Source organism: Xenopus tropicalis, chromosome 4, assembly GCF_000004195.4.
Source record: "Xenopus tropicalis strain Nigerian chromosome 4, UCB_Xtro_10.0, whole genome shotgun sequence".
Classification (NCBI taxonomy): domain Eukaryota; kingdom Metazoa; phylum Chordata; class Amphibia; order Anura; family Pipidae; genus Xenopus; species Xenopus tropicalis.
Window position 1 is genome coordinate 30,434,108 of NC_030680.2, and position 14,592 is coordinate 30,448,699.

The following is a 14,592-nucleotide window of genomic DNA, read 5'->3' on the forward strand; positions in this document are numbered from 1 at the left end:
ATATAGTAACATAGTAAGTTGGGTTGAAAAAAGACATATGTCCATCACGTTCAACCATAATGCCTATATACAGTATAACAGTAGTTATAGCTTAGCATGTACTTTTCCCTAGTGCACTAAATGTATAACACTAGTTTCTGAAAGGAATCTTGTACATCATGGCTTATCTATTGGTCCTTGTGTACTGAAGCTCTGTAACTGACTTTGACATCTTTACAATATTCAGCCACTTCACAAGTGTTGTGTCTTGAGCACAAGCTCACACATGGAATTCATTATCCCTCATATGTTTGTATACTGAATATCTAACATTTTTCATGTTTACAATATCTACAGGAGACGAAATAACTCAAGTTGTATTCAATGAACTCAAATGCTATAAAGTTGTTTGTCTTGAGGACTGTAAAGTACATATTGCAAACTGTGAAACTCCAACAACACCTTCAGTGACATCATCTGTTACAGTTCCTTCAGGATGCCAGCTAAATCCACCACGTGAGGTAAGGACACTTCTTCATCCCATACTTCAAGGATGGGCAACATTTAGCTGTGGGTAGGATGCTGGGATTGCTGTTCAGCAAATTTAGAGGGCTGCATGTTGCTCAGTACTGGAATAACACAAGAAAATGTCACCATAACCAAGGGACATCCGCAAACATCATCTTGCTTAAGTTGTCTATGTAAAATAAGGGGGACAATGTAAAATGTTTTCAAATTGTTTTCAGTCGCTCTTAGAATAAAGTTCACTACCTATATACCTAAGAATATTTTACTGTGACATATAACTCAGGGTCATTCTGAGAAAGCAAAATATTTTCTTTCCAAGGATTGAAAGTCCAGCCCATTTTTTCTAGAATATGGTTTGATGGGTGAGAAGTATCTCCCCACCTCCCACTGCAGTGCTTTCCAAACAGGTTGTGGAAGGGCACACTGGTAAAATAGTGTTTTTTTATGTTTTCATCCAGTTACACAGGTTTTTTGCCAGTAATGTGGGTACAGTGTTCGTATGTTGAATAAGAAACAAGACCAAGAACTATTATTGCTTTAGGAATACCTAGTTCTTCACTCTGTGTGCTACCTAGGTACATAGATACTGTACATGACTCTTGATCATCTATGCTCTTTACGGTTGGGATGCACCAAAATCTGCCTGTTCAGCCCTGAAGGTAGATTTTGCTCAGGTGCTTTCAATGGCGCTCGATCAAAATCTTTTAACCCGCCCGATCGGCAAGACGACCGATATCCTCAGCCTTCTGCGATATCAGTCGCCTCACCAAGTTGCCATACACGCACCCAATATTGTATGAAATGGTTTCGTACAATATTATCTGTGCGTGTATGGCCAGCTTTAAGCAGATGTTGGCTTTAAAAATATGACATTTAAAGAATAAGTAACAAGTGTCCGGAAGGCTCTCCTCTTCCACTGATGAGATAAGGACAGCTCAGCAGGAAGAGGGGGCAGGACTTCATGCTGTACCAGGAAGTAGGGGAAAGGAGCTGGAGATTTCAATTGATAATACTGAAACCAGATCAGACTGAATGCAATAATATACTAAGGTATATTATTCTGGGGGTTGTTTAGAGTAATTTTACAGACAGAAAAAAAGGTATCTTTAGAAAATAATTAACAATTTTGTAATTTGTTTTTCAAGTTCCAAGTGATGATCTGCCAAATGCTGTATAATTATAACAATATTTTACTGCATTAACTCACCTACTTGTTTCTATTTGGAGATCCATTCCCCAATGTGTTTAATGTCTTTTAAAGCTTTAAAGAATTAAGCACCTCCAGTACTTTATTTGGATGTAATGAAGACTGAGGAATGGAGATTACTAGTAGTACAAGGTTTTTCCCACAAGTTTCACCCATATGTTGAAATGCCCTTGCTTTTCAAGTGAAATGGGCCTCCTCTTTCTGTTTATTTAAACTTTAGCAGCCCCCCGACAGTCACAGGGTCTAATCCCCTAATAGTTATGCCACTGACTCTCAATATCCTGAGAGAAGAATAGATAAATTGTGTTTAGTATCCTATTTTTATGGCCCATTTACGAATAGAGGATACGCAGAGTTCTGCCCTGTTGAGAGTTCCATTTAACTTGTCCCTCAACCAATGCCATTTTCTGTGTATGAAATTGAATAGATTAGACTGTGGCCCCATCATTGATTATTTCAAAACTCCAAGCTGAGAGAGCAGCACCTTTAAATAAGAATATTATACAATTATCTCTGAAGGTTTCCTTTTGATAAAAGCAAATCAAAAATATAAGACAAAGTGACCTCCCCCCTGAGCCAAAATAGGTCATTTGTTTTTTTACATTTTTTTTTTTTCTGCTGGTTTATTTACAAAATAATATGTTACTTATATCTGCAGTACAATGAAACCTGGAACATGCCTGACTGCTTGGAAGCCCAATGTCTAGGAGATAACAATATTAAGATTTCCAAAAAAATATGCCCTCCTCTACAAAAAATAACTTGTGCCAATAAAAAGCTACCCATACTTGTAAATGATGATGATGTGGGTTGTTGTAAGCACTATGAGTGCCAATGTAAGTATACCAACGACCTCATAACTAAGTTATTTCAACTAGAGATGAACTGAAGCCATCATTTTTGGATTTGGCTGAAAACTGAATTTTCCACTGAGTTATACCAAGCTACCGCTAATCACTAATTTAAACATTCTGATATGTGAAATATCTTCCAAAAATCACTTGGAAAAAAAAAAAAGATTGTCTTTAGTTGTCTAATGTCCAGTAAAGTACCTGGTTTTCAGTATCAAGGATCTGGCTTAATCTGACTCCTGAATAGAATTCTGGATTCAGTTCATCTCATATTTGAAAATGTAATTGTAGTTTTTGTATTTCTATAATTATTAACAGTTGTTCATGTTCTTAAACTGAAGTGACCACAAAATGCAGTATGCCATTTGATCCAAGGGTATGACCAAACACTAGGAGCAAGATTAGTTGTTGGGGGAATGTTATAAAAGTCATAAACACAAAAAAATGCACACAAATAAGAATAAAAAAATCGCATTTTGCAATGTAATATTGTTTATTAGACTGTTATCACATTGCTAATTTTAATTTGCCATTGATGGTGGCGTAATATTTTACAAACTTAGCAATTTTATTATTAAGAAGTTGTATTATATACACTGCACACTGTTGCAAACAATTACAGAGACATAATATTTTTCATTGTGAATAATTTTCCGTTACTGACTTTTATTACATTCCCCCCTATGTCTTCAAAACCAAATGTAGGGCACCATAGAGCATGAACACGTCTGAGTGTTTATTTTAAAGGAGAAGGAAAGTAATTTTGGCATTTTACTGCCAACAGATTTGCCACATAAGTGCCACCTAGAACATTATATTTATTTTGCAGAAAGCTTTATCATACATGAGAAAAGAGCCCTCAAAACTCCCTCTATTTGTTTAAGATAGCAGCTTCCATTTTAGCTTGGTCTTCCTAGCTTCCTTTTGCAGCTCTAGCCATTGTAGCTCAGATCACACATTCCCAAGGGAGCGGGGAGAGAGTTTTATCAATTCTTATGGGAGGGGGGAGAGGAGAGAGCTGTGCAGACTTTGGCCCCTGGAATGAAGGATTTTTCAGAGAGAGGAAATTAGATACCCTAAGAATTTACAAAAAAGGAGACAAGAAATCCTGTGTTTCTTTTGATAGAGGACTGTGCAAAGTGCAGTCTTATGTTGTGTTCTTTCACCCATATAATTAGTTCTGATAATTCTAACAGCTCCCTTATATGTTCAGGTGTATGCTCCGTCTATGGGGACCCCCACTATGAAACTTTTGATGGAACTCTTTATGATTACCAAGGCCCATGTACCTATGTCTTAGTGGAAGAGATTAAGAAGAGAAATGCTAACTTTACAATTTACGTTTCCAATGATAACTGTGGAACCAAGGCATCATGTCCGCGTAGAATCATCATCAACTTTGAAGATCAAAGTGTTGAAATGAAGCTCGAAACAACACTGCAATTACAGAAGAGCATAACGGTAAATTAGAAAATCCATAACTTTTTGTAAGAGCAGTAAAACAATAGTTGCTAAAGCATTAGGTATACTGTAAATTCATACTGCATTCAGGTAACAAAACAGCCATGTCATGGGTAGCTGTATGCTGCAGTCGCTGGTTTTGTTTCATTTACAGTGTAATCAGCAATGGAACCGTACACCACAAAGAGATTTGGTGGGACTGTTGGTGCTGAAATATTTTTGAAGCATGATAAAACAGAGAATATCATGGTAAATGTTGGAGAGCTAAAGCAGGAGAACTTGAACTTGGACAATGTTGGACTTGTATTCTAGCAAGCTTCTTTAGCAGTCAAGATCTTTCCCTCTAAAGACAACCTAATAGATACCATCTTATTTTTCCTTTGCTGATGAATAGCATATTCTCTAGACTCCTGTCAGTTGCCTATAGTTAAGGTGGCCATAAACGGGCAATGATTCAGCAGCTTATGAGTACAGGAACCCCCGATGGGCCTACCCGACCGACTAAAATTAAAATTGACTAAAATTGTTCATATCTCGATCAGGCATGTTTGCTTTTTCTGTCAGACCAGGAACCGCATTAGCTCATTGATGTGGCCCTTGGTCTGACAACCCATATACCCGCTGTCTTAATTGGATCATTTGACCCAAGGGCCAAAAATACAGCATTTCTAGCATTAATTATTTATAGATTTTAGTTCTTCTTTGAGTGTTTACAGTGGAAATACACATTCTCTGGATAAACTTCTTGTTAATTCAAAAACCATTTATGTACTTCTCCTACCTTGAACACCAGAATTCCAATAGAATCTTCTGAATGTTTTACACTTCAGATGAGTGCATAGACTGTGGAGGAATATCAGGGGTATCTACAGCAAAAATGGCGGCATGCTTCTTTAATCTGGCATTCAGTGGAACTCTGTACAGTAATATTGTTGCAACATGTTCATATGTACAATTCATCATTATTTCTTCTTTTTTCATAGGCTCTTGTGAATGGACAGCCAGTCGCCATACCCTATATCCATAATGAATTTGTTATTAACAATAAAGGCCAGTACAAAGAGCTGTATATAAAGCAACTGAATGCCTCTATAATGTTTAGTGCAAATGAAGAGATTTTTGTGACACTGCCATATAAACTTTTTGCCAATAATACAAGAGGACAGTGTGGTAAGTTAAATAATCACATTGAGCAGAGTACAGTTTTGGGTGCAAAGTGGAATTTTTTTACCCACAATGCACACAATACTTTAGAATGGGTGTAGTTGCGCATGTGTATGTTTTAGCAAGTCGGGTACAAGTTCCTGCTAGCATTTTGGGCACTGGGATTATATTAATTCCGTTTCTTGGAATTTAAGCAGGACCCATTTACACATGTACAGTAGATGTAAATGACCCTTTTTAGCCATTTCTTTTGCCCTGAAAGGTACAATCATATCACTTTCACATGAAGCACAATTCATTCATACATCTGGTATGCACAACTGCAACCCTTTTCACAGTAACCTGGCTGGTGTGATCTTCCAGGGAAGGAAATGGACATCTGCCATTGACTTCTACATGATACAAGTTTTAGTTGGAGTATTTTCAGATTCGGAATTGTTGCATATTTGTTGCATAGTAAATCTTGAAAAAGTTGCAATTTTGGTGACTTTTGGCGCTAAAAAAAATCTGAATCTGGGAAAAAAAATCTGAGTAAATGACCTCCTAAGCGTTGGCCCAGGGTTCTGGCTGCACAGGCCAGCCCTGTCCTTACTGCCTGCTCCAGGGCACTTACCTGTGTCCACGAGGTAAGGGTGAAATGCCTGCCCTTCATGAAAATGGCACTGCCAAGCACAGGGTGCCGGTAGGTCTCTGAGCTCCGATTCATGGAAAGCAGGGTGCAAAGTGCACAGAATTGTAGTTTGCATCCACTTTTTGCATGTTGTCTACCGCATTATAAATGACCCCTATAGCGTCTTTTCTTCTAATGCGTATTTGCATTATTTATGTGTTTTACAAAGGTACTTGCACAAACAACAAACAAGATGACTGCATGCTGCCTGATGGAACAGTTATAAAAGACTGCGTACGCATGGCCGACTCATGGGCTGTTACAGACACAAGCAAGCCTGGATGTATAGTCAATAAACCTACAACTGCTCCCAAACTTACCACAATCCCAACAAAACGACCCACAACCAAACCTATCTGCACTTCACCATTGTGCAATCTTCTCAATAGCACGTACGTACTAATATCCAGCTTTCAGCTTCACTGCCGTAGGAAAAGTGCAAGCCCAACCCAACCATAAATTTGTCCCGCCGCAACCCCTAGTTTTTTATAGAAGTTGATGAAATCCTTAATTACATGTGAAAAACAATTCACCAATGAGAATTCTATTGAAGGTAAAGTTTGATTATAGATGCTGTTCAGTCATCTTGCTGTTATCTTACATACAGTATGGAGATTATTGTGTCATTCTTGCATCATTATATTACCTAGTTACATAGTTCATCCATCAAGTTCAACCCTTCCAAGTAAACCCAGCACACACAACGTATACTTACCAATCTATACACTCACATACATAACTATATATATAAACATCAATACTAACTGTAGATATTAGTACCACAATAGCCTTGGATACTGTGCTTGTTCAGGAACTCATCCAGGCCCCTCTTTAAGGCATTAACTGAATCTGCCATTACCACATCACTAGGAAGGGTATTCCCCAACCTCACTGCCCTCATCGTAAAGAACCCCCTACGCTGCTTCAAATGGATTAAACTGTAACTACAGGTAGAGATAAAGGACAGATTTGTTCAGTGCTAGGAAAGTGCCCACATCCACATCAACACAGACCAAGTGGAATTCTCATTTATGCATTTTTAACTATGAAAAGCTGGGGGAAAGTTTCATTGAGCCAAATTGCTTTAAGAATACATTCCTGATGATGTAGGACTACAGCTTCCAGCATGCCTTAAGCTTAATGATATATGAAAGTATCCTGGGATATTTTATCCACAATAAAGTGTGGTTGAGCAGTGCAGTACAGCAGTGTTTCGTATACCTTTCATTTTTATATAATTCAAATATCTAATACATTTTATCTTTGCAATTCGATTGGGTTTGTTTTTCAGGTTGTTCCAGGCCTGTCACAGCAAAATAGATCCTTCTGAATTTATCAAAGCGTGCACCTATGACAACTGCTTTTCGGACAATCCTTTAGTGAAATGCTCCTCCCTCCAGCGTTACTCTCGCTTGTGCTCCGAGAAGGGCATCTGCATTGACTGGAGAAAAAATGCTTCAGAATGCAGTAAGCGCTTGCATTTTTTTTCACTCAAGATATAAAAAGAGGTGAAAGACAAAGAGGTTTTGCAGATTGTTGTAAGGCTTTTTCTATTACAGGTATAGGACCAATTATATGGGAACCCATTATCCAGAAAGTTCCAAATGATCAAAAGGCCATCTCCCCTAGAGATTGTTATCAAATAATTCAATTTAAAAAAATATATATTTCCTTTTTCTCTGTAATAATAAACAGTACCTTGTACTTGATCCCAACTAAGATATAATTACCCCTTATTGGGGGCAGAACAGCCCTATTGGGTTTATTTAATGGTTAAATGATTCCCTTTTCTCTGTAATAATAAAACAGTACCTGTACTTGATCCCAACTAAGATATAATTACCCCTTATTGGGGGCAGAACAGCCCTATTGGGTTTATTTAATGGTTAAATGATTCCCTTTTCTCTGTAATAATAAAACAGTACCTGTACTTGATCCCAACTAAGATATAATTACCCCTTATTGGGGGCAGAACAGCCCTATTGGGTTTATTTAATGGTTAAATGATTCCCTTTTCTCTGTAATAATAAAACAGTACCTGTACTTGATCCCAGCTAAAATATATTAATCCTTATTTTAGGCAAACCAATCCTATCTAGTTTTTTCATGTTTAAATGATTTTTTCAGTAGATTTAAGTAGTGATGAGAGAATTTTTTCGCCAGGCATGAATTCGCAGTGAATTTCCGCATCAGCGAATTGTTTCATGCAACTTCCGTGTAAATTTGCCATGCGGAATTTTTTAGTCGCTTTTCAGATTGGGCGCGGTCACATCAAAAAAGGGTGCGGTCATGTAAAAAATGGTGCGGTTGCGTCAAAATTGGGCACAGTCGTGGGCAACAAAAAAATAGACATGGGTGACAAAAAAAAATGCACAACAAATGCGTTTCGCAAAATTTCTTGCCATTTTCGCAAATTGCCAAATTGGGACAGATTTGCTTATCACTAGATTTAAGGTATGTTGATGTAAATTACGAAAAGACCCCTTATTCAGAAAAACCCAGGTCTAATTGATCTGGTGCCATTGAAATAATATGATTTCAATTGTATTTTACTATGGACATTTCTTTTAGTTACTTCTTTACTTCCCTTCAACTCAGGAACAAACTTTTTGCAGCATTATCAATACATAATAACCAGATTGCAACTTTATGCAAAGGGCTCTAGGTTTTCCCTCTGCAATGTTTACGTGATATATGGGATTGTAATATTTTTGTACAATGTACTTTTTTAAGAGTTGCTGCTTTGCAATTTGCCCTCTATTAGGTTTGAACTGTTCTTCAGACAAAGTCTATAAGGCATGTGGTCCAGCTGCACAGCAAACCTGTCAATCAATGTAAGTACCAGGGCCTGCAAAGGGTGAAGATTATGAAGATTCTCATTCATCCAGGTCATGATATACAGTATCTTGTAGAATTAAGTCTAAAACAACTGGACTTTTCTGAGTTTTTTTCTTGAAAAACCTTTCACCACTCATCCGAGTGGCTTCTTCAGTTCAAATGACTGGTAGGGAATTCCCCGGCATTTAGTTAGGTAGTATTCAGAAGGTAGTACAGTCACTGGCATCCAATCACAGTGGTTCTATTGAACTTATTCAGTTAGGTGTTGGCTGAAACTGACAGGTGTGAGAAGGTATGATCCAGGTACAATGGTACCATGAATTTAATTGATGCTAATTGAGTACATGACTGGAAGTGTGAACTGTTGTGAAACCTCCAGGTAAGGCATTGTATGTTGATAACAAGCGGTGTCGCAGACCCCCTCCTCTGTTCAGGGATGGTTTTTCCAGGCTGGCATGAATGGCCTCTTTCAAACCATCTGTCCTCTCTGTCCAAAATAAACACGTTACTGTCCTCAAAAGAGTGTCCTTTTTCCTTAAGGTGTAGATAGACTGCTGAGTCTTGTCCTGAGGAGTTAGCCCTCCTATGTAATGTGCATATTTTGGACTGAGAGGACAGATGGTTTGAAAGAGGTGTGAAAGAGGCCATTTATAGGCCAGTATTGTTTAGGTGTGCCTGTACATGTAACACTATTATGTAGCTCTTTAAAAGTTGTCTTAAAGGAGAAGGAAAGGCATTTTAATGCCAATAGATTAGCCACATTAGTGCAAGCTAGACGCTATATTTAATTTGTAGAAAGCTTTACCATACCTGAGTAAACAGCCCTAGAAGCTTCCTCTGTTTGTTTAAGATAGCAGCTGCAATTTTAGCTTGGTCTTTCTAGCTTCTGTGCTGTAGCTCTAGCCTTTGGTAGCTTAGATCACACATTCTGATTGGAGGGGGAGCAAATTCTTAAGAATTCTTATAGGAGGGGGGAGCAGGAGAAGGGAAAAAGGGGAGAGCTGCCTAGACTTTAGCCCCAGGAATGAAGGATTTTTCTGAAACAGAAAGTCCGATACCTAAGAACATGTTTACACAAAGGAAGACAAGAAATCCAGTGTTTCTCTTGATAGAGGACAGCTTTTCTGTGAGTGCTTATGGCTGTATTTACATAGACCTTTCTAGTAAAGCTTTCTTAGTTTTTACCTTTCCGTCTCCTTTGTCTTAATTTCATTTGGAAATATGGGAACTCCTTTCTTCATGGTTTCAGGCAGGTGACTTTCAGATGAAGTAAATGCTTTGGGAAAGGAAATTATAGAGAACGTATTCTTGTTATCTAGGATGTAATAGTCTCTGGTTTCCTGCTGATATGTGTTAAAATGTATTTGAAGTCTTTTGTTTTAGATCTTTCATCTCTCCCCTATTCTCCAAACTGTGGATCAGTTCAAATGAATTGTATTAGAAAAAAAATTGGTTATATAAATAAGGTTATAATAAATCCATATGAAATTTGCCTTATTTTGGGCTGCAAATAGATCAACAAGCCCCTGCACCGTACAGGCATAAATATTTACATGTTACTGTTCTCAGATCTTTACCTTTAAAACCAGATTCTTGTTAAATCCACATGCAGCATAGACTCCCAGCAATTGATTTAGATGTATGTGAACTGATGTAGATGCAGGAATAAACCCCACCATCCAGCTTTATCTGATCTAACTTGACATTACAGCTGTGGAGATCAGATTTTATAGGATTCAATAAAATCTGACTCACAAAAATCCCCCATAGAGTTTAGCCCTAATGGTCAGTTAGGGTAAGATTTGAGTAGAATGGCCATTTGCTCTCCTAAATAAACCTTTATGCCCAACTTATATACAGTGACGTTTATGGTAAATGTACTGTATTTGGTTTTCTAGACATTTTTAAACTACTGTATGACTGGCTGGTTGATACACCAATATATACCAGCAATACATATATATATATTTGTACTCATTCCATGAGCCAAGGGGAGCCCTGGCCAAAGGCTGGGCCTTCAAGTGAGGCCTGAAATGAAAAGGTTTGACATCCACTGTTATAGACAAAAGTAATTAAAGTAATTGAATTGTAAAATGCTGCAGTATATGGTTGCTAGGGTCCAAACACACCAAAGAAAGTGTCTTTGAGTATCCTAAACTTTTCTTTCTCTGACTTTCAGTACAGTAGATGTACCACTCAGTTCCATTCAGACGGTAGAAGGATGCTTTTGCCCTGAGGGTACCACGCTCTTCAGTTTGGCTCGAGATATCTGTGTAACCAATTGCGGTGAGAACTGTGTTTTTAGACATATGTTCTTTTTGGGGGTCTAAAGCTCAAAAAAATGAATATAGGTTTTTATTATTATTATTTTAATTATGATTACTACTTGCATCAGCAGTAGAATTTCCCAACTGTCCCTCTTTAGCTGGAGTTGACCTGTTCTCCAGAAAATGACAGGGATAAATGAAAAAGTTAATAATGTTGCATAATATTACCATCAGGAATGATTCTGAGATCATATCCTGGTCACAAGAGCTTACTCTTATAAAATAATCTCCTTCTTTGATAATAGGCTAATTTACTAAACATGTTCAATTGACCCTTTTTGTCCATCTGTGCAACACTGGCTCAGACAGCTTAGAAACATTAGCCCATTGTTTTTCTATAACATTAGAATAAAAAGGTATATAATGATGAGGACATATCCATTAATGCTCTATTGCACGTGTTTTATCTTTCAGGATGTGTTGGGCCAGACAAGATACCCCGCACGGTATGTTCTTGCTCACATGGGGCATATCATATAACTAGTAATATGTAGCCAGTGATATCTAAGACAATTTGAAATTAGTCTTCACTTATCATGTATGCAGTGGCCAGTGGCTCCTGAACTAGGCATCTGATCCCAGTAGTAAGAGACTGGAGCAGTGGCTGGGAGGTCACAGCCCAAGCCCAATCACCATGCCATTAATTTCAGACCTTCTTCTGCTCATCTTTCAGTCTGTTATATCATATAGGACCATAGCAACCATTAAGTTTGCCACCTGTCCAGGTTTGACCTGAATAGCCCTGTGTTCAGAAGGGCTCTCTGGGTCCAAATTGCCTAACTGGCTTTCCAAATTAGGAAAACAGAACTCCCCTTGACTGATGCAGTGACCAGCCTATCCCTAATGTCCAGCTCATACCCTTGTCCCCGACAGCACAACATCACTCATTCTGCCCTATGACATCAACACCCATGACGTCAAAGTCCTGGAATTCCAGCAGCCCAAAGGTTTCAACTGCATTACAGTTTCAATTAATAATAAATAATATTAATAAATATCTGGCCCCAGGATTTTATTTTCTTCTGGTTGTCAGGGTCAGTGACCCCCAGCAACCACATAGCATTGACATCATTTACATCAGTCCCCAACTTAGTGAAACTTACAATCACGTTCACACACATATAGTAATGAGCGAATCTGTCCTATTTCGTTTTGTGAAACTGCTGAAAAATTTGGGAAATGGCAAACAATTTGTAAAACTTATGTTCTGTTATTGACAAATATCCATTCAGTTGGGAATATATATTTAGCAACTTTACCTTTTACCAGGGGCCTCCCTCAGACTCACATCTTCTTTCAGCACCAATATAGAAATGATCCCCTTCTCCAATATGAAATCAGTTTAATCAGGCCCTGTATTTCCTTCCGTACAGTTTGGGGAAGAATTTGTGTTCGACTGCCGGAACTGCATCTGCTTGGAAGGTGGCGCTGGAATCTCTTGTGGGCCGTACAAGTGTCCAGAAGTGGAAACGAATTGTACTGAAAAAGGTTTCTACCCCATGACTCAAGTTAGCGCTACAGACAGATGCTGCAATGAGACCGTGTGCAGTAAGTTATGTGATTCTCCTATTAGAAAAGGTCTTTCTATATCAGTATTAGTACTTCTTTCTATATAACCTATAAACCCAAGTCATTTTCAGTAGGGATTTTTAGTAGGGATTCTTCTAATATTCCTATAAAAATTTGTAAAATTGTGTCAAAGGGGTTATTCACCTTTAAATTTACTTTTAGTTTGTTGTAGAGAGTTCTATCCTGAGGCTAATTTGCAATTGTTTATTATTTGCGGTTTTTGAATTATTTCGCTTTTTGTGTAGCAGGTATCTAGTATGAAATTTCAGCAGATATCTGGTAGCTATGGTCCAATTTAACCTAGCAACCAGGCAGTGGTTTGAAAAAGAGACAGGAATATGAGTAGGAGAGGGCTAAAATAGAAAGATAAGTAGTAAAAGGTAACAATAAAAATAAAGATGTGGCCTCACAGATTTATTATTACAGGTATGGGATCCCTTATCCGGAAATCCATTATCCAGAAAGCTCCGAATTGCGGAAAGCCTGTCTCCCATAGACTCCATATTAATCAAATAATTTTCTCTGTAATAATAAAACAGTACATGTACTTGATCCCAACTAAGATAAAAATAATCCTTATTGGGTTTAATTAATGGTTTATTGGATTTTAGTAGACTTAAGGTATGGAGATCCAAATTACGGAAAGACCCCTTATCCGAAATACCCTTGGTCCCTAGCATTCTGGATAATGGGTCCTATACCTGTATTATTATTATTAACATTTATTTATAAAGCGCCAAAATGTTCCGCAGCGCTGAAATCAGTAGTATTTTGGCTAATGGGGTGCTAGATGACCCTCATTAGAAAGCTGGAAGGCAAATAATTAAAAAAGTATAATAAATAAAAAAATGAAGACCAATTAATAGGTTGCTAAGAATTATCCATTTAATAATACAGATATGGGACCCGTTATCCAGAATGCACGGGACCTGGGGTTTTCTGGATAAGGGGTCTTTCTGTAATTCGGATCTCCTGCCTTAAGTCTGCTAAGAAAATAAAACAGTAATCAAACCCAATAGGGCTGTTCTGCCCCAAATAACGGGTAATTATATCTGAGTTGGGATCAAGTACTGTTTTATTATTAGAGAGAAAAAGGGAATCATTTTTAAAAATTTGAATTATTTGATTAAAATGGAGTCTATGAGAGATGGCTTTCCATAATTCGGAACTTTCTGGGTAATGGGTTTCCGGATACCTGTATACTAAAATTTAATTTAAAGGTGAACCACCCATTGAAAGTCAGTTTTACTAAGGAAAAAAATCTAAATGCTTCTCAAACTACTATTAATTCTGTGTACAGAAGGCAGACAGATACTAAGAACTCATGCCTCGAGAATTAACTCACACTAATTCACTGTTCTTATTGCTTGTGGAGCATCAGTTTCAATTGGAATAAGGTTGCAATAGACTGGCACCCTACTCTGTAATTGTAGGGCTACTGTAAATATACTGTGCTAAGCTGCACAATCCTTGAGTTATTAGATACTTTGGTTTCAGCCCACCCTTTGTTGCCAAGCATTTTGCCAGGCACCATTAAGATTTAGCACAGCAGATAACAATGAGATGCTCCTCGTTTTCACTGCCTTGGGGACCCATTGGAATGGCAGACCCCCGTTTTGGAAAACCAACACTAGAAATGAAGTGTTCACCTTTGTGTAGAGCTGCCATTTTATTTAGTAGACACATTAATCATCTTTGCACTAGGAGTATTATTTAAATAAATAATTACTTGGGGACTGACAACTTTGTTGAGGTTTCATCATCCATCCTGATCTTTCCCAGTCCATTCAGGAGAACATTTTGTCCCTACAAACCCTTGTAGGGAAGCACAACATGGATACTACATGGATACTATTGGACACTGGTGCAGTACCCTAACTTCATTATGATAAAGTGCGACACACTGTGCCGTGGTGACTTTTGTAAACTTGTTTAAAAAGTGCCTTGTGCTGAGGGCCCTTTAGGAAAGTTACACCAGGGATGATAGGTCAGCTACCC

The 14,592-nt window shown here is 37.9% G+C and overlaps 1 protein-coding gene across 1 annotated transcript in view; it reads left to right on the forward strand.

Moving 5' to 3' along the window:
• Positions 1-14,592, forward strand: part of LOC105947270 (intestinal mucin-like protein) — a 32,698-nt gene that overhangs the window by 464 nt on the left and 17,642 nt on the right. The window contains exons 2-11 of the mRNA XM_031901320.1: positions 337-500; positions 2,373-2,550; positions 3,779-4,026; positions 5,010-5,196; positions 6,030-6,252; positions 7,152-7,327; positions 8,625-8,694; positions 10,878-10,984; positions 11,440-11,471; positions 12,399-12,573. Of these exons, the coding sequence (XP_031757180.1) occupies positions 337-500; positions 2,373-2,550; positions 3,779-4,026; positions 5,010-5,196; positions 6,030-6,252; positions 7,152-7,327; positions 8,625-8,694; positions 10,878-10,984; positions 11,440-11,471; positions 12,399-12,573 (1,560 nt within the window). The remainder of the gene's footprint in view (positions 1-336; positions 501-2,372; positions 2,551-3,778; positions 4,027-5,009; positions 5,197-6,029; positions 6,253-7,151; positions 7,328-8,624; positions 8,695-10,877; positions 10,985-11,439; positions 11,472-12,398; positions 12,574-14,592) is intronic.